We start from the raw sequence: 25,514 nt of genomic DNA, 5'->3' as shown, positions 1-25,514 counted from the left end.
ACAACTTCATTTGTATATATCCACAGCAACGCTTTCACTTGCATTGAAGCCATCACTTCAGTGGGATTTCTCCAGGCCAGGACCTCCAAGAGGATTTTTATCAATCTGAGTCCAACAAAATATTGACTGATTAAAATGCTACTGAATGTGCACATTTCATCCATCTTCTATGCTGCTTTATCAAACTTCAGGTCATTGAACAAATCTCTGCTGACTGTGAGCAAATGGCATTGCACTCACTCAACAGATGGAAAATACAAAGATATGGGGAATCCTACTCAGTCACAATTTCACTGATGGTAAACTAGGATTCACTAGTTACCCTCCAACATGTGTTTTCAGTCTTCGGGTGGAAGCCAAAGTACCTGAGGAAAACACACACGCATAGAGAGAACATGAATGCATGCTTGTAACTCCTCCCAGAAAGGCCCATAAGTCTTGACTCCAGACTGGGATTTTCTTACAGTGAGGTCAGAATGCTGACCATGACACACCTGTGCCATCCATGCAACCGTCCTCTCCCATTCAAACACACGGAAAATTGTAGTATTAGAAGAAATAGAAAAACTGCAACTATTGCTGGATTTGAGTCCATACATTTTGATAATTTATTCAAAAGTAGTGGGATATGAACAACTATGTGCATCTTAATTACCAAATGCAGCATTTATATGCACTACAAGGAGAAAATTGGCTTAATAAGTTCATATTAAGTGAAGAATTTACCTGAAGTTTGTCTCAAGATACCCACTGGATAATTCTGAAGAATGCTGGAGACTTGATCTATGTAGTTTTAGAGCTATACAAATGCATCACAAGTGCTGCGTGTATCATATAGCTCAGTTTCCTCACTTTGACGTCCAGAATATCACGTCTGAAACTTTAGCGCCATCCGCTGTACATTGAGTGTAGGTGCAATTTATTTTTGGATGACGCGAGATTGTGGCTGTGATGAAATAATTAGGGCCAGACTAAGACACACATAAAAAAAAAAAACAAGAAAGACTGATATAGGCAGCTGCTGAATAGGTGCGTGGTATTAGTTGCTAAATGTATGTAATCAGCTGGTGTTTGATATAAATAGTGGTCAGATGCGAGCCTGGTTCAAATCACTGCTTGAGGCTGCAAAGCCATTTATCCCCAGAGCCCGAGGTTATTTATGTAACGGAGTGAAATCACATTTCAGGGAGTGATGGCGATGAGCCTTCCCGCCGCTAGATGGAGGAGTGCGACAATGAACCTGGGGAGAATGGCGCTTTCTCCTCTGGTAAGAACAACTGGATTTGATCCCAATTCTAGGCTCGTAAGTCCTCTGTGCCGAGGCAGCCTTGAATCCAGCAGCCTGGTTCCCTGCACGTCATATGATAAGCCTGGAGGAAAGCCAGCCCCGTTTGGAAAGGAGGACCCATATCTCAGTCAACGTGCGCAGGGCCCCCTTTATCTCCACCAGGCAGGGAGGCGTATCCTTTTCCCCTCTGCACTCCCCTTCACATACCACTCCGTCTCTCTGTCTCTCTCTCTCTCCCTCTCCCTCTCCCTCTCCAACTAGACTACAACCTGCTTCAGACGACGCCCCATCGCCCATGAGATTTCCACACGGACCACAGCCGTGCGTCTTTTACGCGGAGGAGGCCGCCGGGCTCTTAATACTGTCGGGCTGTGCGCGCGAGCAGCCCGTGGCATCACTACCTCGCCTATAAGAGAGAGGGTTACCAGCCAAAAGAAGAGGAGAAAGGAGGAGGAGGACGGCGAGGAGGAGGAGGAGAGGAAGGGGTGTGAGAGTATTCCGAATTGACGCTCAGAAATAAACAACACGACACCGAAGACGTCTGCGACGGGAGGCAAACAGGATCCGCAACTGAGTAAGTCGTGATTTTCAATGTGACGATGCTTGTCCCTCTTGTTTTCCTCTGGATGACCTGCTTTTTTTCATTTATTTATTTATTTGTTTATTCATTTTGGTGATTTGTCCAGCGGCTGCTTATGCAGCGGCACGCTTAAGCCTCCAGCCCGGCAGCATCCTTTGCATCGGACAGGATGGATGGCAAAGTGGTTAATTTGAATTGCGTTTGAAAAAAATATATATATAAGAACACCGGCTGCATCTTGTCTGTGCTGGTACTGTAAACACAGTGTGACCGCCGCTGCAGCAAAGGGTTACAACTCACAAGAGGCGCAGCATCCTTCAAGGGATGCAGATTCAAAATAACACACTCACAGTACCAAACCTGTGGGCGATTGCGGTGGGAATCTGGGAATATCTGCATTATTATGTCATGTCATCCTCTCCTGCATGCCTGGCTGGAGGGCCGCTTTCCAGTACTGTACTTCCAAGACGTGTCAGGGCGGACAGGTGTAACAGGACGACGTGTTTACGCGAAGGCTTTGATGAGCCATCATGTAATATCGATCTGTTTTGGAAAGAGAGTGTTTTTGGATGTCTTTTGAGCACTGACAGGGAATTTCCAGTTCCGCCAACCCTGCATGGCCGTCATCACTGCATGGGGAGAGGGATGCTGACTGGTTACAGCCTGTAGAGGAGAGTAACAGGGTATATGGTGGTGTGTGTGTGTGTGTGTGTGTGTGTGTGTGTGTGTGTGTGTGTGTGTGTGTGTGTGTGTGTGTGTGTGTGTGTGTGTGTGTGTGTGTGTGTGTGTGTGTGTGTGTGTGTGTGTGTGTGTGTGTGTGTGTGTGTGTGTGTGTGTGTGTGTGTGTGTGTGTGTGTGTGTGTGTGTGAGCAGCCTGCTCCAACATGGCGCATACATGAGCTGATAAACCTTGGCCATTACATACTCCTGACTGGAATTCACACTGTGCAACCGACCAGAGGAGACTCTGGACATCCCTAAAATACAGCCCAATATACAGCTCAGATTAATTTCAACTCTGGTTGTCACTGGAGATAGAGTTGGATAATCCTTCCTCTCAGTATATCACGTAGGCCCATGTGTGAATTCTGCTTTGTTTCTATTCCTGTCGTTGAATAGAACAATGTCAACTGGACGGACTCCACTAATTTTTCTCTGCTATGTTTGATCACAGCAGGTGGACTGTAATCGCAACCAGACAAAGAGTGTGTTTTTGTTTGGTCTTGTGTCCATTGTTGCTCTCCTGCCTTTCTGCCCTGAGAACTGATGCTACTGTTGTGGACAACATCTCTGTTGACAACACCGGCAGGAGTACGATAACTTGGAGTCTATACACGTAGCACGTCCATACTTTTGAGTTCTGGAAGTACAGTACAACCAGAGCATGCAATAGAAACTTTTTCAATATCATCAAAATACCTGAAAGGACAAACATATTTAACTCATAGAGCAAATGTTTCTTCTTGACAGCAACATTGCATCCACATGTCATCTAAGATTTGATGTTGGAAAGGGGATTAAATAATTTCATTTCATATCAGAAAAGCCTGCTTGTAAGCTCTTTTTTTTTACTTGCTCACCATCTTGTGAGTTTAGATATCAGAAAATCCACAATACAACCAAACAGAGTGACAGAAATATTTATACAGGAATCTAAAGAATGTTTAGAAATTTAACAGCAATATGTCGTACAAGTATTTTAAAAGGTCTGATTGAACAGTAGCAGTACATCGGTGCCTCCGTTTGTGGTCTATTATGTGTCTTGATTGTATGTGTGAGACATGGTAAGTCCATCAAAAGCTGAGCCGAAGGGCTATATCCGGTTGGCTGCTCTGTGTTGTGTCAGCAAACTCACAGCGGAGCTGACAGCACTTGTCTTGTCCACATAGTCGTCATCTGGCATTATGACTGTGGACAGCCACCTTTCTGTCTTTGTATGTGTGCACATGTGCAGTTTTGTGTGTGCATTTTTGCAGCTACGAGGGAAACAAATGAACGGATTGTCTGAGTTTAAGTCGCGTGTTGACGGCTGTCTCCTGGCATGGACGGCTCACTGTTAGGGTGGATGTGTTTTCACTAATGTAGGTATGGGAAATGGACTGCGAACCAGGACTTTATTCATTACTACTCATGGGTGGCCAGGGGTTAATGTTTTTTTTCTCTCCTCACAAACTGCAATCCAAGTCACGTTTGGCCAGTCTAGACACAATACAGCCTAACATTACACATTGTCCTGTAACATGTCTTTAAATAACACCCTGAGAGTAACAATTGGCTGGATGACTACTTGTGCAGGAAAGGGGAGGTTATGAAAAGTCTGTGGATTGACACCCAACTGTGCTCTTCCCCTCGGCTTTACAGGACTTGAAAGTGTCATTCAGCTCTTTGTTTTGGTTTTCCAGCACCTTTATGAGTTAGTCACTTCTCACCAGTTTCACTAGTTCCTTAAATGTGCTCCAGCAATTTTTAAACAAAATAAGCTCCAGAACAAGTTTCAAACAAACTTTCCAGCACAATAATCTATCAATGACTGCATTATTCAGCTTTAAATCTTGCTCTTGGTGTCAGTTGACTCTTACAGCACGTCCAGCTTTTCAGTTATAATATGGACAGAAATTTTCATGAAAATACTGTAGATGTCATGGCTGTTTGCTGAATTGTGCTGTAATTTCCTGACATGCGTGTTTTGCAGAGCATCATAACTAAAGGACAGAAGGTCTCTTACAGGTTCATATCTAGCCCTGAGCGAACTGCACCAGAGTGATGGATACTGCTAATTACCCTCACTGACCTTATTGTCATTAAAAAACCATTTATGCTGTGGTTTTTAAATCAGATCAGTAAGCGGGTATTGGGAAATGAATGGCATGCATTACTAAAGTCCTTACTGTTTGATGCTGAAAAAGGGTATTGTACAATCAGGGAGGAAGTGGAAGTGAAAGCTTGCTCAGCAAGCACGCGGCGCGATGAAGAGTCACATCTGGGCAGAAAAAGAGGTGAGATATAATTAGATAATGCACTGCAATCCACCTTCCCCTTTATTCTCCCATGTTTTTTTCACTTTCTACTAATCTCTGCCTTCTATTTTCCTCCTGGATAGTCATCTTATCCTTATATTTTCTCCAGACTATCTTTCATTACAAGTCCCTTCTTTGCTGCTTTGTCATGACAGAAAAAGTAACAGGAATTATTTTTGTTTGTTTGTTGTTTTTTTGTCAGATAGTCTGTCTTCTGATAAACTGTCATTTATAGCCACTAGGTCATTTTAGTCTCAGAGGGGAGTGTGCTCAATGTGTTCACAGTGCTCGATGTTTGTGCACTCGTGTGTTCCTGTATGTGTGTCTTGTTCCAACGGGCTCAAGCACGCGCACACCCACGCGCTCATATGACGATCATCAGTGTTGTTCAAAAATATTATCAAAAGCGCTATTGATACACAACAGTAGAAAGAGATCATCCATCTTATTGCACTCTGAATAACCTGAACCTAACAGCACACACATGGACATCTGTTTTAGAAGTAGAAGAATTAATACCAGGCCTTTTCTCATTGTAAATGAAGTGTGGGACTTTTGCAATAACCCCCATAAGAGATTGGACAGGATGATATTAGACAAACATACTGAGTATAAACAATTCCTGGCCCTCTTGAGAGCCTTAAGTGGGGATTGGGATCTTGCTATAAGGGAAGGCTCCTATTAGGTCTAATGGTTCCTGCGCTAGCTTTGAGAGGCTGCTCCAATAACCCAGGTCTATAGACCTCCGGATGTATAGAATTTGCTGATTGACCAGAGTGGCAGAGGAACCATACCAGGACATCGAAGGCCGTCCACAGTGGAAATGGGTTGCCGTAAACATAAAAGCAATGCTGACAGCAGCTAGTACTCTTACTTTGTTTGTAAAGGTCAATACCTACAACTACAAAACAATACTTTTGTTTGCTTATTCTCATACAAAGTAAATTTTCTGAAATATTTTTAGCGAGGGTCACCATTTATGTTTTTATTTTTATTTTACCCGCAACCTTGTGATAGATTTCCAATCCACTATTAGAAAGAGCAATCCCGCAAAACCCAACATATTTTTCATCATCAATTTGACTACAATATTTTTCAGTTACTCCTATTTGATTATGAAATGTTAGAAAATGCCAGTAAAATTTCCACAGACTGTTGCAGCTATCCATGTTCCAACTCCTCCTTCAGCTTTCATTTTGGTTAGGGTCCTCTGTGTGGTAATAATCAGAAGCTCATAAACGTCTGCATCTTGCTTACTCCCATGTTGTCTGTCTTGTAATTGGCTTCCCGCAACACCGTGCTCATAAACCAAAGAACACACTATTTCCAGGTGTGAAGCTCAAAGGCTTTTATATCGCTTTCTGTTTGTGGTTGCCTTTGCTACTCATTGTCTTGATTTGGATATTCTGGATAGTGAGCCAAGCTCCATTCTTGAAAACACTTAAATCGAGAACGTTAAGATGCTGTGTTTACCGTATGGGATTTCCATAAGTTCATCCTCTGTTCTGACCTCTACGCCAAGCCTGTGATCAACACATGGGAATCGATAAAGTGCTACGAGCTGCAAACTCAGCATGAATTTCTTGCATATATGAAAAATAACAAGCAATGACCACGGCGCAACAGATTTGCAGTTTAAAAGTTTTCTCTTCCTGAAGTAATGACGGCCATTAGTGGCCATGCTCAGAATTGTGTGTGTTGATTAAGAGGCAAGGACTTCAAGAGAGCGAGAACAAGAAAGGGGTTTGGTGATGACAAGCATTTGAGAATGGAGTCATAAAATGAGTTCAAGTTCACCTAATACCCTCTAATGTTCCCTCCATGATCACATGAGAACTGAAGAAGGGTTGTTGTATCACATCCTTTACTTCTTGTCCTCCAGGCAATAATTTGACAGGCATTCCAGCTTTGCACATATCGGCAACAAAAACGTTTGTTGGCAGCCTTTTAAACTGGTGTTGGAGTTTAAGAGACTCAGACATTGATCGTATACTGGCCGGATGCCATTGTGACTATATGAATTAATCAATTTATTACAATAAGAAACTCAGCTTCAATGGTCTGACAATAGTAGCAGACTCCATGTAGAGACTTGCATATATTTCAAATATCTAACGTAAAATACATGTATAATGCAAGCAATATTTGTAAGTACGACAATCAACTACCCAATTCTCGCTTTAGTGGGATTTGCGACACAACATGCTTTAAGCTCCTCCACCTCTCCCTCTTTGAGTACACTTGGTAAATGCTTCATTTTCTCCGACAACCAGAACTCCAACTGAGATCATGAAGGCTGAAAGAATGCTTTTCAGGGATTCTTTAGGAATGAAAGATGGAGCAAGTTGTGGAGATTGCATGTTTTTCCTTTGGCTGTTGCTTTCGGTACACCTGCTTCTTTCTACAATCCCAAATCCTGCTTGTTGGATTAACCAGCAACTAAATTGCTGTGAATGTCTGTCCCTCTGGACCACCTGTCGTGTTTTACCTGGGTCAATCCAGTGTTAGTGGGGATAAAGCGACCATAAAAGACTGACGTCGAGATAATTGTTCCAGCCTTTACTTCATTACATAACTCCTAGTTCACAAATTTAACTTTACAATTCATTCATTGTTGGGTCTTACTGAGTAACCGGGAAGTAAGATGTCAGAAGAGTTGCTCAGTGCTCGTCATCCCGCCCCATGTGTTCCCTCATGTGGCTTGTCATTTGTCCACTTGACATGGATGTTACACAGTATTTGACTCTCCTCTGTACTGACAGAGCTGTTATTTACGGGCGACCTCGAGAGGGAAAAGGAGTTTTACCCTCTGACCTTGGAATACTAATATGTGAAGTCTGCGGACTTCCTCCAGTTTTTATTGGCACTGTATTGTTTATGTTTGGCAGATTTTGTGTTCTGTCTCGGATAGAAGGAGACAGAATTTCATCTGGAGGGGGGGGGGGGTGTCTGTGCATGGTATTGGTAGAAAGTCAGGGAGGAGTATTGTTGTCCCCATGCTCTTTTGGCCAGCAGGAAGGAAGCTGTGGAAGTGGGGAGTAGAGAGAAGGAGAAAGAAGTGCCACTCTGACAGTGTGAAGGGGATTTGAGATTAGTTCGCTCTCCCAGAGTCTCTGAGATTTTTTAGGTCAGAGCCTGGTCATTAAGCTCAAGAGTCATCTCCACTGTCAGCCTTTATGAGGAGCTGGCTTTTGGCCCTTTTTTTAAGCAGTCCCTTTCATTTCTACGTAGAAGTCAGTTTGTGTAAAAATTAACACCTGGTTCAACACTTTCCTTTGTGCAGAAAACAAAAGGAAGTCACTACCACAAGTCTCATTAAAAGTAGTCATTAGAAACTATTTTATATATTTTATATAGTTTTATATATAAATATAGTTTATTTGTTATTGTTTTTTGAGAAATTGAGCTTTCAGAAAAATCTCTTAAAAATGCTTTTCTTTTTGTGTATTCTTTTTTTCAGTTAGAATTGTTGTGTCCTTCACATATTTTCCCTTTATAACAATAATATATGTATATGCCTATATGCAGGTCAGTAACATGACAAAGAAGCAGTTTGGAGAGATAGTGTCTATCAGAAATAAATTCTGAAAGAAACTACATTTTCATATTGAACAATCATTTCGGTAAAATCAAGTTGGAATCGTGAAAATGTTTAATTTCCAGCCATGTATAGTGGAAGTTTTGATCATTTAGAGAAGGATGATGTCGCTTGTGATTTTCCGACCCTCAGACAGCACTGTCTTAAACAGGAAAGCTTGTACATTTTAAACATCCTCTCAGCTTTCTGTAACTGGAACTCATTATTCTCTTTTCTATTTTGTATTTATTTGTATCATCATAGGTGTTGGATCAAGTTAGGAAGCATATACTATAAAATGAAGCACATATGCCATAAACCGAGCCTTGAATAAATCTGAGGATGAGAATGATGGAGCGTGGGAGGCAAGATCAGAGTCAGTGTATTGCAGTGTCCACCTCCAGGTATTTGTTTAAGATAATGTTCAAGAGAGCTGGAGTAAAGTTGTTGTCACGGATATTCATCTCTGGAGGATTTATATCTCTCAGAGTCACACAGCGAGCATTCTCTTGTTTTGAGGCGCCCCGTGTACTTACTGACCTTGTTAAGTAATGAAATCACTGTTTCTTAACAGTGTTTATGACATATCAGCAATTTCCTTTAGAAATGTTAAATTTTTTTGTTCAAGCTCATTATTTGATCAATTTATTCTCGGTTGATCAGGATAAGTGAAAAAAGAACCTATCAATAATAATAACAACAATTTTCTTGATATAAAGACATTTTTTAAATCTCCATTCTTGAATAGTTTCTGCCAGGGTACGATTTCTGCAGCCTTCAGTTTATTTCCACAGTATGGTTTTGATGCTAATGTAATTTTGTTAGTAGTGGAGCTAACTTTTACTGCTTTTTCATGCTGCAAAAAACTGTTGAATTTTGTCTTTCAATCTCACTAAAACACTCCAAACCCTCCAAACGCAGTAGACAAATTTGGAACCCCCACCGTCTTCTCTGTCAATTTTAGGCTGTATCAAATTCAATGTCAGGCTCAGGGGGAAGTTTTATGTCCCCCTTGGGGCAATTTGTAGAACAGCCAGCAGTACAACATGGAAAACAAAGACATAATTTGCGCTCACACATAATGCAATCTTTTCTACAATTATTGAACAGATCAATGGCACATTGGTAAACTGAACCGATAACGATAGCAGGTCTCTGAAAATAGAGGATGGCTGGGGTCATTCCTGATTGCTTGAACCTTTTTTCAGGGTTCTCATCCTGTAATCCTCTGGGATGGGCCCGGCTCGGCTCACGAGCTGCATGTTGAACACTCCTGGTTGAATCAATAAATTGCGCTCCTCTAACTCATTAGATTGATAGCTATGATGTATCGCACATGTTTATTTAAAGACAGACATTTCTTTCACCTTGGAAAGAAGACGTTTTCTCCACAGACACCAACCCAACACCATATTCCCCCAAAAAAAGATATTCAGCTTGTAGTTAAGCTACGTAAGCATTGAGCTGATTACTTTTAGGGCATTTCAGTACAGATAGTGTCTGCTGGTGCCAGAGAAGCACAATGCTATTAGAAGAGGATGCTGGTGCTCTATACAGGCACTTAATGTGTTCCTGGAAATGCTACGGCTGCAGTGCTCTCAACAGGGAATAGGCCCAGTCATTAGTCCATTTCCTTGACTTCTACCATGCTGGGTATTTTTCGATTGTTATCGATCCAGACATGAAGAAAATTTGAGTACTTCAATACTAAAAGTAGTTGCAATTTTTTAAGAAAAGAAAATTAAATGAGAATGAGGGAAATATTACAGCACAGGAATGAAAGTACGCATAAATAGGTCTGGTATCATTATTCTTAATAGACCTCTCCTCGTAATGTAGCATTTTGGAAAATATATAGGCGTTTGCATTTGGAGTAAAGATTTTGGTGTGCGCCAAAATGAAAGATATATTTTCCACCTTTAACACCTAAATCTAATCTTGTATCAGGAATGTTTGAAACATAATAGAATATATTAGAAATTACATTCATAAATCCAAGACTTGTTCATAAGATAGTTGTTTAAGATGCAACAATCAGAATTACTGTCCCTTGTTTTGCCTATAGGTGGAAATCATAGACACACGGGAAACAACTTATATAATGCATCATTTGTTGAGCCCAAAAAGTTTCTCATTTAAAAATATTTTGTTTATGATCATCCTTAACATTAACAAGGAGTTTACATCCTGTTGTACTTCAAATCAAACAAGGAAAACAAAACAGAAAATCAAGGTAGATATCAATGTTATGGTTCATTTTCTCCAGGGAAATGTCTCCCCTTTTTTTTTTTCATTAATTTGTAAAATACTAACATTGCAAACAGAAAAAGTGCATTATTTTTCACAAATAGAACTCCCTAGTTAGATTTTATGTTATGAAAGCATGAAGGAATGTAGGAAAACAATAATAATGAACAAGACATGATGTTTATTCACTGCAGACTGAGTGATGCTGCAATATCAATGTTTAAAGAGAGGAACACTTGTGCCTTTGTTCACTTGTGTGGTTGGTTTATTGCATGATTTGTGTGTCAATGTGGGCATATGGTGATAGGTTAGATGTTTGTAATAATGCAGTACGGTTGATGTGGACAGCCATTCCAGAGTCATGGAGGGACTGGAGTGAATCCAAGCTGACTACTGTTTGTGTGAAGGCAGGATAACCCTGGGCAGTTTGCCAGTCCAGCACAGGGCAAACACACCTACTTCACACCTACAGGCAAGTAAGAGTCACCAACTGGCCTCAATTGTGTGTTTTTGTTTTTGTTTTTTTTAGACTATGGGAAGAAATCAGACCCCTTGGAGAAACATGCAAACTCTGGGACAATAAACTAAAAAGAGCAATATTGGAGTACACCTTTAGATCACTAATAGTGCATGAAATTTAGAGCCTATTTCAAACAGCTTAAACATTTACAAAATGTATGTTATCTCATATTTCTGTCACAAAATTCTATAATTTGAACAAATTATAAATTTGAGGGTTGCGTTTTTTGTCAAAGAATGGTGTGTTTAGACCCTTTTGATGTTTGAACATGAACATGGTATTAGCAATAAAAATAAAATGGTACAGATATAGAAGCAACTTGAAACTAACTTTGAACAAGCATACCGAATATATGCTCTTTCATGTGTTGTCCTTTTCTTATAATGGAAAAAGAATCAATGGTTAAAAATTAATTTGATGACATTTGTAAATGACAGGTTAAATTCGACAATTATCATATAAATATGCTGCAGGAAATTGAAGTATTTCTCAATCATAATAATGATTATAATAATGATAAATTGAGTGTTTTACTTGTCTAAACGTCTGTCAGTTCTCTTCCCTCAGTCCTGTGTAAGTGACATTGTTGATCTGTAACATTTATCTGTCTCAATTTGTCCTTTATATACTGATCTCAGAGCAACTGCCTGCCTCCCTAGATACTCTCTTTTCTCCACCATAAATCTAATTACACTTCTAACCATGCCGCAAAGATATCCGTCTGCGTGTCTGCTTTTCTTTCTCCCTCTGTGTCCATAATTTATGAGCCGGGGAGCCATGACCCAAACCCACAATGTTCCAACAAGGTGCACACAGTTTTCCAATACACCTTAAAAATTAATCACTGCAGTTTGCTGAGAGGTTAAACATGCAGGGCAAGCACTAAAATTCTGTTTTGAATGGTGGGGCAGTTCAGGGAAATCAGGTCAGCCTAAACCCAGTTGTTTTAGTCGGCCTCCGATTTTTGCAAGCAACATGGTGTATTGTTGAAGAAATGGACGGTATCTCACTCTCTTTGCTTAATATAATGTATCAGCTAATCACTATAAAATGATGTTTTGGATGATTGTGGGTTTTTTTTTGTCTTTTATTGTAAAATTATTCAAAAATGTTGGTGGCTCCTTGTTTAGAAATTTTCTGATATTTTGATGACTTTAAATTCTTCACGTGATGCACGGTACTGTAGTGGTTCACATTCTCCCCTTATCGCACGAAGGTCTCTTCTCTCCCTTCTGCCTTGGTTAAATCAGCCTTTCTGCGTTTGCAAGTTCTCCACACGCTCGAGTTTTCTTCCAGTTCACTGGTTTTCTCCAACTCCGCAATACATGAGTTTTAGGTCTATTGGTGGTGCTTAATTGCCGATGGATGGATGGATGGATGGATGGATGGATGGATGGATGGATGGATGGATGGATGGATTCCTCCAAGTACATGTAGGTTATGTACATTCCTTCATCAATATGGCATAAAATAATGATTTGAGATTTATTATAAATGTTGGTTTGTTGGCATGAAAATTGTATTCTGCATATTTCACTGATCCATTCACCTGAGGTCACCTGACATCAAGACATTATTCTGGCACTGGTTCTTGTTGTAATCATATGCTTTCAATACACATTTCGCTTCTGTCAGAGTGGAGCTGAGGGTGAGACTCGAACCGTTGGTCTTCCCATGTGATCCTCCCAAGTTCAGGAGTTCAGGACACTCAGTTCTCTTTCGCGACAAAGTTTCGCCTCTGCTCCCGGGCCTTCATGCCACTGGAGACCTGATCCAGATGACTTCCCAGATGTGCACTTGTCCTGCTCCAGCTGTGAGCTGAGGGATAGAAAGTTAAAGATGTTTAATGGGACAATAAGCACAGCCAAGGGGCTGTATAGAAATAATAATACCTGAATTCATATGTGAGCAAGCACACCTCTTTTACTGATCTCTCATGGACTGAAATATATCAGAGTGTGCTTTATCTGAGAGAGTTCCCCATATTAAGCCACATTAAGCCCTAATTCATTCAGTGAATATCCACATGTCTTTTAGGCTTCCTGTTTTCGCTGGTTCAGTTCGAAAGGCGAAAATGAGAAAGAATGTGTCTAGACAGTACAGTATGTGTGTCTATGTGAGCACTTGAGGGTGGTCAGATGATTGTGGTTTTCCCTTTTGCTCCAAGGGGTCTCCATGTGATGGTGATGTGGCTCGATGGGAGGACAAACATAAGTGGGTGTGTGAAGCTATACGTAACAATGTGCAGAAAATGGCAGCAAAGGGACCCTTCAGGTCATAGATTGTGCTTCCATGATACATGCCTGAGGTTTTTCGCCCAAGGAGGTTCAGCGGTTGCATATTAGACTAGCAAGCATGAAAGAGGTTGTACAAAGTCTGGGAAATAGAAATGTCATTATATATTAAGGTTGAGCAGGGAGGAAATTAAAATGTTGATATGCTGCATATTCTTCTCACATCACAAGCCTTCTGTCTGTGCGCTTACTTGGAAAATGATGATCAAACAATTTTGACACGTTTTACTGGTGCTGCAGAGGCTTCGTTGAGTGCAGATGGGTAATGTGGAGCTGTTTTGTCATTGTTAGAGTTTGTCTTGGGCTGGTGTATAGAAATGAGAATTCCATGTGTGTGGTAACTGTTTTACACTGGGATACAAAAAAAAATACACATCTCTGTGCTTCAAATGTGTCTTCTATTTGATATAAAATCATTAAGTTCAACATTTTATATGTGTCTCACACTATGTCAGAATGAATCATCTTCCACCAAGTGTGTAAAATTATGTGAATGTATAATTCTTCTCTGTAAATGAATATCATGGATGCACAGAACGTCTCAGGTTCAAGGCCAGTTTTTTGCTTGCATATCCTTTCTCGATAGGATTTGCATTTTCTCCCTGTGCATGGGCCGATTTTCTAAGTGTACTTCAGTTTCCAGACACACTTGCAAGTTATAGATGGATGAACCAATTTCATGTCAGTGAGTTGAGATAGCATAGACATTATATATATGTATTGAGAACACAGCTGTCAATAGAAACAGGTATTGCTTGAAAACACAACACAAAACATTCTCCTCCAAGGCTTAAATACAATGGCATCCTTGTGTCAATATTGTCATACAAGTCTGAATGTGTTGATATTGTCCCCACACAGCCTCTGAGACCTTCCTACAACGTGCCTCCCCCTGCTTATGAATGCATGACTTTTTCACACTGGTGTTTGTCTTGTTCATAGATCATGATGATATGTTATGAAACCGGATCATTTGAGCATTCACTGAGGAAACTCTGTGGCGGTCGTCCACACATCCAGTATTTTTTCTGGGTGCATGATATAAGGCTTGGTTTTGTCACCTCTCAGCTGAGCCACAGTTGCAGTTTTCACCCTCTGGCTTCAGCGCTGCTTCTGTCCATCCTTCAGCTCCAGTCTGGAACCTATTAAAGCAGGAATCTCCTGCAGTGCCTGCCTGCACATTAGCATGCCCACACTGACTCTTCCCGACAGGAAAGAGACACTGATTTAGTGCCAAACAGACAGATATTTAACCTTGGTCACTGGGAAGTCATTTGAAGGTAAATGCCTGGCGAGCAAATGCTACGGTCAAGGAAAGTTCTTTGTCACTGAGTGTAATGTGTAATGTCTGTGATCTCGTGTGCACTTCTATTTCTTACTCGCTCTCTCCTTCCTCTCATGCCCATTCAGGATGGCTGAGGTGTCACAAGAGGAGAGACTCCAGGCCATCGCTGTAAGTTACACACACGGTCTGTTTCCTCCTTTCTCCTCCATACACACTGATACAGAGTGAAGATCAGGGCAGTCATGACTGCAGAGACCGTAAATCATGACTCAACCTCTTAGATCCCATCTCCTCCACCCATTAGGGGACATCAAAAGCTAATGCTGTAGCTACAGCTCGCTCCTTTTTTCTCCGTCCCTCTGTCTCTCTGTCTCTCACCCGACTCACTTCATCTCTGTTGCTCTTTGAACTTGTCATCCGGGGTTATTTTCATTTTCTATCTTTCATGTCACAACATCCAGGTGTGTGTCTATTATGTACCATTTCCAAATTTTTGCATAATAAAACACACTAGGTTTCTGTGGGAAATGTTTAAATGAAATGTAAAAAAAATATATATATTTACACGATGCTCCTCATATTGCAACATATTTGAAGTAATACATATAGAATAGACTGAATTCCCCACAATACATATTACTACATACAGCAGTACCATTGGCAGGTGTACTAATATTTAATAAATTATTGCGATATTTTCAAAGCTGGATTTCAAAATATTCCCATAAAGGTTTATAGCTAAAAGATATCTTTAAAAGCATCACATTTATTTCTAACATGGCTATGGGCACACTAATGACAATGTTACATGTGACAACAGGAGAAAAGGAAGAAGCAGACAGAGATTGAAAACAAGAGGAGGCAGCTGGATGATGACCGACGGCAACTCCAGCATCTAAAGGTATGTGCACACGGACACTTTCCACACGAATAGAGATTTTGCACATGACCCATTAGTATCATCGTACTGGTGAGAGGGCTTTCAGTGCAATTATGTTACATGGTTGAGAAGAACACACAAAACTGATGTTGTCCACTGCAGGTGGACCCAATGTACCGAGTTTTGTGCGCATGTGACATTGTTTACTGCCCCATGACCACCAATTCACCCTTACTTGCTTAAATATTTTGCATGTTGTTGGACGCCTGTAGTTCATGTGGAAAGGCCACAGTACGGAATCAGACTGGAGTAAGAGTGCTAACCAATACACCATCTTTTGACCCCCTTACACATTTCTAATTGACCTGTTTTTGCCTGGTGTAAGTAAAATATTGAGTAATGAATCAGTTCCAGGAAAGAAACCAATCTTTCATTGTGTAGCTTCATTCTCATAAAAGTAGATCAGGTTCTGGCTCTCCGACTTCATGTGTCATCAGTGGGGTAACCTGAGCGTTTATTAAGTGAACTGACATATTTTAACCAAGCAACATAATTAACGTCCTTTTAAATAATGCCAGATTGACTTTGTTTGAAATGTACTCAGGTTCCTCACTGATAAAAATTAATGTATCTGTCACCTGCAGCCCGATAGGCCTCTCCTTTTACCAGAACTTGAAAGAGGCTGACAGAAATACTGCCAGTCGGTATTTTCAGGAATGGTGTTCTACATGAGAGCAATGTTAAACACCCACATAACATTAAACTTAGCAATTCGCTTCAGATCTGTGAGTTCAACATAGTGAAATACTCCCCAACTGCTGCTGTCACGGAATGTGCAGAATGGACAAGATAACACCAACAGCTCCTCCACATGCTGTTTATACACACACACACACGCTCGTCCACTCATTGTATCAGAGTGTCAGCGTATGTGTCAGCGCTATCAAAGCTATTTCAGACGCGGTCAACTCGGCGGGTCACAGATAAGAGCAAAGGTTGAGGTGTGTGTGCGCCTGCGCAGATCTGCAAGTGTTGGTAAAAGTGCTTGTGACCCGCGCTATCACCCTTGCGTGCTCCTACTTTTTTCTATTTACAGAGAAAAAAAAAAACATTGTAAGTGTGTGTCTGCGTGTGCGTTTGATTTTGTGTGCGTTGCTTCATAAAAGAACACAGAATCCTCGGACAATGCGGTGGGCTTCAGCAAAGGAAACAGATTTTTGTCCCACTCCCACCAACAGGAAACAGCTCTTACACCCACCGCACCCCCCTTTCGTGTCACGCGGGCGCGCACACACACGCATGCACATAGAAACAAACACACTGAGGGGAAGTGTAATCATGCTGTCCAGGGGTATTAGAAGGCCCTTTGTGCAAACTACAGCAAGTGTTCCTCCTCCAGAGGCATGTGAAAATAAATATATGAAATCACACATTTCATAGTGGTGTACCTGTTCTGCCAATAAAGCACATTAATATCACACTGCGCTCAGTGATACAGTGAAACTCTCTCCTTCACAGTGTAGACGTAATGGTAAAATAAGTTTTTACAGTGTTGTCAACGCAGAAAGCATGAATAGAGACTTTGTTTTATACAAGCAGTGACACACATTGATTGTGCAAACAGGAGTCATCTGTAGCAGTTAGTAAAACCCTGCAAATGCTTCAGACAGTCCAAGGGTATCTAAATAAAAAAATGACTGGTTAGTAATGATTTCAAAAGAAAAATACTCTGTCACAAATGTATAAAACTGACAGATGGATTAATATTCAGTTAAATATCCTTTTTCTTCCCTGATGATACTCGCATGAGTTCAGCAAGTCGAGTAAATATGTTATTTTCAAGCATAAGTTATTTCGCATTGACCTTATCGGTATGAAAAAGTGGCAAGACTGGGCTTAATTCTGGACAGCAATGTTCCCTTTTTGTCTAGTGTACTAAACATAAAAAATACCTCAGTTAAATTTAAATATAATTAAGATATTACAATCTTATTAAATAACTCATGGGGGCTGAGTAATTAAGCACATATACATTTATAAATGAAAAAAAGTTGGAAAAACTATGAGCTAAATGGACTTGATAAAACTGTGTTGTGAAGAAACTGAATTATGGAATTTCACTTATGCAAATTGATTTTTTTTTTTTTTAAATACATGCCTGCTCTTTACAGATGTTCAGTGCATTTGGCTGTGTGCGTACATGTGTGACCGTGCGTGTGTGTGTGTGTGTGTGTTTGTATCCCAGTTCCGCCCTTTGTCTGCTACGTTAGCAGCTTTTGCTCCAAAGAACAATGGAGAGAGATGTAACTTCAGCACCCCAGCTTTACGACTGTTCATGTAGACTGGTGTGCGTGCGCGCGCTTGCATTCGCATGAGTGAGTACATTAAGTGATGTCAGGCGTTGGGGTAGTAGTAAGGGTGTGGCGAGGGAGTAAGCAGGAGGGAGTAGATGGAGAGAAAAGGGAGAGAGAGAGAAAAGAGAGGCAGAGCGAAACAGGTTTAGATTCAGAGCCCCTGAGACCACGCAGAGCTGGGGAATGAAGAGTGTTGAATTACACCGTAAGAGTGTATGCTGTGAAGCTCTGTGTAGCTGGCTGTCTGAGGCTGAATTGCTCAATGGAAGGAGTACGTGCTGAGTCAAAACAACAGGCTCACTGAGAGATTTGCCAGATATAAAGTGAGGAGAGGGTACACCCTGAAATTTAGAAGTTCGTGAACTTTGTGATTGATTGATATGAATAGGAGAAAGAGGAAGGAGTCTGGGTCGAGATCGAGGAAAAAAACAAAAGAAAATTCGGGGAGGGGGAAGTTTTCCCAAGAAATTCTTGTTGCATCACTGCAGAGGAATTCACATCAAGCGCAAGTCCAGATTTTCAGCCCAACTTGTGAAAACAAGGGCTTTTTCTACCACTTTCCCATATTGCTTGGCAGAGTTGTCCTCTGCTGCACGGTCTAACAGCTGCAAGTGCGACACTGTTATATTTACCTCAAAGCATGCCAAGTATTTGCTTTGATATTAGTTTATCTGCAGGAGGGACTGTGGATTGGATGTCAAGATACAAATACAGGCTATCTGGAAATTGATAGAGGGAATATATTTGAGAATAATAGAAGTGGAAAAGGAGTAATGTCATTGAAAGAGATTAAAAATAGCATACATTCCTGTTTTGTTGTATGGTTTAGGTGAGATCAATAGGTGATTACTTATCTCCAATACAGAGGTTAGTTGTTTTTTTTCTGCTTCCTTATAAAGACACTCTTGTAATCACCATCAAGATCCATAAAATGAATAAAAATAGCTTATCTGTATTTATCTCCCTGTGATCTCAATGTTTAGTCTCCAGGCTCAACTGGATATAATCTGAGAATTATATGTTACTTTTTGTCTACTAAGCCAAAGGCCTTGATCTTCTGGCCGGGTGCCACTTAGTCCAATTGGCAAATGAATTTGGTGGAGAGTGTGTGACAGAATCAGTGAGTGGCAGAAAAGTACAGGACATCCTCACGGATAGATTTTTATTTCAGATTAGCTTAAAGGGCTTGTCAGTGTGTCTTGGTGAAAGTGCTACTAATCTCTTCTGAAGGAAAGTACGCTGCTGTTCAAGGGAGAAAGGGAGATAATGTGCAGCGTTTTAGACGGCGGAAGTGCTTCTAATGATTTAAGTAGCTGCTCCTGGTCAAAGATGTACAATCAAATTTCCTCTCTGAGATCAACATATGTAGCACACAAATTCACCAAAACCTCTTTTGTCATTATTATTTAATTTATCTGAAAAAAATTGAGAAAATTCATTCATCTAATTGTGGGTTATTTCCTCCCCCGTGCTGGTGGTGTTTGCTTCTAGTCCAAGGCTCTGAGGGAACGCTGGTTGTTAGATGGAGCTCCTGCAGAGGAGGAAACTCAGAAGCGTCTGCATGAAGACGAAGTGAAGACCAAACTTCTAGAGCAGGTCATCCTGAGGTGAGCATCTTACAACCTACACTTGTGTAAAATTATTCAATGTTTATTTCCCTTTCCTGCTAGCAGGCCAGATATGATTGTCATGTCAAAAAATTGATTGCATTCATGCATGGATATTACTCTGTTTATCTTTGTTAATTAGATCAATTTCTCAGACAAATCATGTATATGTTTGTAGTTCAATATTTATACTTGATGAAGAAATTGTTTTTATTGTGTACATGTCTAAATGCCAAACCCAAGTATAGCTGGATGACATTTAGAGAACCAGTCTCACATTTTAAATAAATAAATAAATAAAAATTGTCATTGTGGCTCACACTGTGAGAAACACAACCTGTTTAATTGTGTGTGTGTGTGTGTGTGTGTGTGTGTGTGTGTGTGTGTGTGTGTGTGTGTGTGTGTGTGTGTGTGTGTGTGTGTGTGTGTGTGTGTGTGTGTGTGTGTGTGTGTGTGTGTGCGTGCGTGCGTGCGTGCGTGCGTGCGTGCGTGCGTGCGTGCGTGCGTGCGCCAGGCTGGAGCAGGAGATTGAAGAGCTGGAGACAGGCGCACCAGCCAATAAGGGTGTGGCCAAAGAAAATGGAGGTAAATTGGGTGCCTATGACAACATATCACACAGGAAACCATGGCAACGCAGTCTGAACCCTGATGTCAGGAAGAGAAAGCGAGCTAATAATAGCGACTTCATTGCTCTATTAAATTTGTATTCTCTACCGGAGGTCATTAAAACAATATTTCCTTTTTCTTTGTCTCTCTTTCTTATTCTGAAAAACGTTTCGCTTAAGCGCTCTCCTAATCTCTCAACGATCCTCTGGTGCTCCCTATAGGTGAAAATGGAGTAGTGCAGACCTCTGGTCAGACCCCGAAGAGGGAGGTGACAGGGATTGAGGCCAAGCTTCTGGGCCCAAGCCCTGACCAGGCCAGTGCAGACAACCCAGTCACTCTGGTGTTCATGGGCTACAAGACCGTTGAGGAGGAGCAGGAGAGCCGCACGGCCCTCGGCATGGAAGGAGTGGACGGCAATGTCAAGGCCGAATTTGTTGTGATCGAGGACGGCGAGGGAAAAGCAGGAGGAGATGCAGCCACAGATGAGCAGGCTCCCCCCAATGGAAGTATGGCGGAGAAAGAGAAGGCAAATGGAAGTGGTGAGGAGGGGGAGAAGGAGAAGGAAAAGAAACAGACCTGCAAATGCTGCACGGTCATGTGAGCTGTAGACGTGTGTGTGTGTGTGTGTGTGTGTGTGTGTGTGTGTGTGTGTGTGTGTGTGTGTGTGTGTGTGTGTGTGTGTGTGTGTGTGTGTGTGTGTGTGTGTGTGTGTGTGTGTGTGTGTGTGTGTGTGTGTGTGTGTGTGTGTGTGTGCGTGTGTGCGTGTGCGCGTGCGCGTGTGTATATGTGTGAGTACGCACCTGCACTTGTGCAGGCATGTGTGCCATTGCATGTGTCTGTCTTTGCAGATGTGTGTAACTCTTACAAAAAGAAAAAGAAAAACAGAAGTAGTTACACAACCAATATACCAACAATGAGAGCCAATACAAGCTCCAGCTACAAGAACCACAGAGACTCAGTACACTTTACTCTATATACTTTCTCTGATATGTATTTGACTTTTGATTTCTATTGATATTTTTCTATTTTTCTGTCTTTGCATTTATATTGTATTCAGTATGTATATCTTTATTATGGGACTGTGTACTGTAAGTTCATTGTTATTATTGTTGGAAAAAAGAAAATGTATTAGCTCTCTGGATTGTACTGCTACTGCGTGGGGGAAATCTGGACATTTTAGACCATTTAAGTCAAAACAACAATCTATGAAGGACACAGATACTTAAATATATATATATATTTCTCTGTGTAGTCCTACCAACTACTTATCGGTCAATTTCATATTGCAATATTGTCTAAGATATTATTTTAAATAGTATTTTAATATATTGATATGGAATTATGTTTTATACAATGTATTTATTGTTTCTGGTTCTCTCTATCATCTCCAACCATTAACTGCATGTAAGCTTGTAAGCACTACCAAATTTGCGTTACACTCATATTAAGTGTCTGTGCTTTCTTAGACTCATATGTGCTCATGTCTTTAGTCATGCCAGTCTTTCTATCAGTAACAGTAAATATAATTGGCAGTGTTAGAGATATGCGTTATGTTTCAAACAAATCAGCAGCAAGAACACAAATAGGATCAGAGACCACGATGCACATCACATCAGCTTAATAGTAGTTTCCGTGACACATGTACATGCAAATCACAGGTTCCGTGTGTTTTTCTTTTGAATAAGATGGATACACTTTGACTCATTAAATTCATGAGACCTTAATACACTGATTTGAAAGGCCTAAATAATTCTGTTCTTGCAACAGTAGAATTAATGTAAATCTTTATAAGGTAGCACTGCATGAAGCCTTGCAGCTTTTTTGACTTGTCACTTGTTCGGTCGTCCTTGTACGCTGTCACAATCACATGAATGTAAATCCAGGGGTTAAATTGGGAAATACTCCACCATAATAAGAAGAGACGATCTTGATCAGCTCACAACAAAAAAAGAAAATAAACAAGCTTACTGTCTCTTCATGAACCAAATAAAATTTGATGTTACTGTAATTTCACTGTGTGTTGGTCGGCTGCTGGTTTCTGTCCTGCTCACTCCCAGTTTAACCCCTGAGTCTTTGTCTGTAGACCTGGGCCCAATCGTACTTGAATAGAGGTACAGAAGAAAGAAAGAAAAAAATAATTTTTTTAGGGGCAGTTAACAGACTTTTCTCATAACTATGTATAGTATCTTGAGGCCTTAAATCCTGTTACCCTAAAAATACAACGTATAGAATTTAGTATGACCCTGGTACCCAATCTTTTAACCCACTGTTTTGTCGTTAGCAGTACAAACAGTGGAATCAGCCATGCCACTTAAACAGGATGGGTTACTAGCAGGACAATGCATGCATATACACTGTTGCAGTTAAAAATCCAGAAAGCCTATTGAAAGACATTTTGGCCCGAGTCTCCTCATTCGTTTGGCAGACAGATGAAGCTATGGATGGTCTGTGTCTGTGACGCTACCCCAAGTGCTTCAGCGCCCCTCAGTCTCATCCAATGCCTCACCCACACACCTTCACTATCATTTGATCACTTCACCTTCATTGTTCAATCATCACCTGACCTTCTATGCTCAGAGACACACACAGTTCAAAACCTCTGAAGTTGGTGCTAATATTGAGTCTTGTCTAAAAACTCTCCATCCACCAACTATTGTTCAAGTCGTTCCCTCTGTCTTGCTCAAATTGCTGGTCAGGCTGTGTTTATAGCCTCCTGCGTACACTTGCTGAATACGAGAGGCTTTTGCAACCATCTGTGCCAGATGCATCCTCTCAACTCCTGCCTACATTTACCACCAGAGAAGAGATCCCTTCTTACATTCCAAAGGGAGGCCAGCATGTATGGACAGATGGAGTATAGTCTATGCTTTCCATATGTACAGTTCCACTGTAATTGTACAAGTTGCAACCTTGTTTCTGATAATGACTCTCATGGTTTTGGTTTTTATTTTCTATGGCCTCTTTGCAAGGCAGTATATTGTATTTGATGTGTGTTTTTGAAGAAGAAAAAAAAAGATACATCTGTGTATTGTTGGTGCCTTTGTCAGGTTCATTTTGTTGGACTTGTCTGTCTGCCGCCATTTTTTGACTGGGGTTTTTCTTGCTGTACTCCTGGTCGGGATGACCCACTGGAAACACTGCCTTCTACTCTGAAGGGTAGCTACACAAGTATATGGGAAGACACTCAATTTTCACATGATGACTAACAATAGTGACAAGCTTGGATGATCGTTAATATGCAGGGGACTGCTAGTGTCTTCAAAAAAACAAAAAAACAACTGCGTCCTGTAATGACTTTTTAAAATTTTTATTGTAACTGAATACTTTTTTTTTTAAACCCATACAAACAAGAACATTTTAGCAAAACCAACGCTTATTCAAAGTTCACCATTTTATGAGGATGCAAACATTTTACCGAGGACTAACTAACAGCCTGTGTATGTGCTGTACATACACATGTATATATGTGTCTATATGTATACATGCACCTGTATACATAGACATACATGTAAATTAGGTCAGCTAAAGCTTTGCTTAATAGTGGGTCTCTGGGACAGCAGCAGAAAAAACAGTCTTGTGTTAGACCAATGCCTGTTCATCTATTCTGTGGCCGTCTAAATGTTTAATCTTGAATAAAACTACTGTTTGTTTACAGCAAGTCAGGTAATTTTGTGCATAATTAACTGATTGTACACAGTATGCAGCTTTGCTAGTCCAGAACCTGGAGAAACAAACAGGTTAAACATACCATTCTGAGGAGAGAAATACAACTACACAGAGATCAACATTTAATTTGACATTTGGCATTCATAAACAATAAACATACAGTTCATCTACATTGATTAGGGAATATCATAAGTGTGCTTTGAGGTTTTTCAATAATAAAGGCGAGATGAAGTGCAAAACATTGGTAAAATAGAATAACGTTTGTGACATTTCAGCTTCCAAACTGAAAAAAAAGGTAGGCGTGGTATTTTGTGGCATGCACTACCCAGCGCGGGACGCTAGAGGGCGGACATCTACTGTTCTGTAAATTCATTCTTGAGCACTGTTGTCAAAGATACTGTAATGTGGTTGAGGGGGAGAAAGAGATCATTAAGCAGACAAAGAAGAGGGAAGCTTTTAAACAGGCCATTCATCAGAAGGAGGTCAGGCATGCATTCAAGACAAACATTATAACAATATTGCTTTATTTCTGCAGGAGCACTCCTGAGGATAAACAATGATTTGTAAAGTCTCTTGATACCAGCATGCAAGTGGAGTATGAGTAGTGTACATGTGTGATGGAATAGATTGTACCATAACCAGGAACAGCATCACTGTCAAAGCCACATCACAGGACAGAGAATATATTGTGTGCTGTTTTTAGGTCACAACCCCGCCTATGCTTTTCTACACTCTCATGCAAACGCAAATATAAAACATGAAAGTGCTGAACTGCACCAGTGGAATATAAGTCATGGGAAATGAAAAGGAGATGGGAATTTGAAAGAGAAATGAATCTTAAAGGTTCCAACAAAGTCTATAGAACACAAATCATCCTGAAGTTCAAATCTAATTTCTCCCAAGCTATCAGTTTTCAGTAATTGCATTTCTTTCCTGATTAGTTTATCAATAGATGCACCTATTATGGCACTGTGAGGGACATTCGAGGACAGAAACAAATGTAAAACAGCACAACTCCACTTTTCTTATTTCCAACTTATTCAACTCAACCTGTGAAACCTGCTTGGCCAACATGCAGGCCTGGTGTTAGGAAGACAGTGATATGCGTCATTCAAACAATGATCACTGACTTACAAATTACCATTTCCTTGTTCAGTTGTATACTTTGCATATTAAAGGCACAGTGTGATCTTGTTATGATAGCTTAGTGTCATAAACAATGTTGCAACTAATAAGACTAAAAAAACTAGAGATGTAATTCTGTGTGTGTGTGTGTGTGTGTGTGTGTGTGTGTGTGTGTGTGTGTGTGTGTGTGTGTGTGTGTGTGTGTGTGTGTGTGTGTGTGTGTGTGTGTGTGTGTGTGTGTGTGTGTGTGTCAGAATGAGCTTGTTAATCTGTCGATTTCCTACTTCAAATGTCTTTGATTGGATCTGTTAATTTCCATGAAAGTTGACAGTCGTCTTGATGCTGCTGCTTCCTGTATCCACACCTATTTTCCATGCATATACACACACTATTTTCTCTCAATAATAAACTGCATATATTGCCTGCACTTGCGTTATCAGAAACATGTGCAGACAAGACAAAGTATTG

The 25,514-nt window shown here is 40.6% G+C and overlaps 1 protein-coding gene across 1 annotated transcript; it reads left to right on the top strand.

The window, feature by feature from the left end:
* The first annotated feature begins 1,525 nt into the window (after nucleotides 1-1,525).
* On the top strand, nucleotides 1,526-23,904 carry palm1b (paralemmin 1b). Its single transcript, XM_080513301.1, has 6 exons — nucleotides 1,526-1,862; nucleotides 14,934-14,976; nucleotides 15,629-15,709; nucleotides 19,534-19,649; nucleotides 20,164-20,234; nucleotides 20,477-23,904. Exons 2-6 carry the CDS (start codon nucleotides 14,935-14,937, stop codon nucleotides 20,854-20,856), a joined length of 690 nt encoding a protein of 229 aa, XP_080369427.1. The 5' UTR covers nucleotides 1,526-1,862; nucleotide 14,934; the 3' UTR covers nucleotides 20,857-23,904.
* Nucleotides 23,905-25,514: the final 1,610 nt, after the last annotated feature.

This window comes from Blennius ocellaris (assembly GCF_963422515.1).
Source record: "Blennius ocellaris genome assembly, chromosome: 17".
NCBI classification, from domain to species: Eukaryota; Metazoa; Chordata; class Actinopteri; order Blenniiformes; family Blenniidae; genus Blennius; species Blennius ocellaris.
The sequence above is the reverse complement of the archived record's forward strand: the minus strand, read 5'-3'. Positions and strand labels throughout refer to the sequence as shown.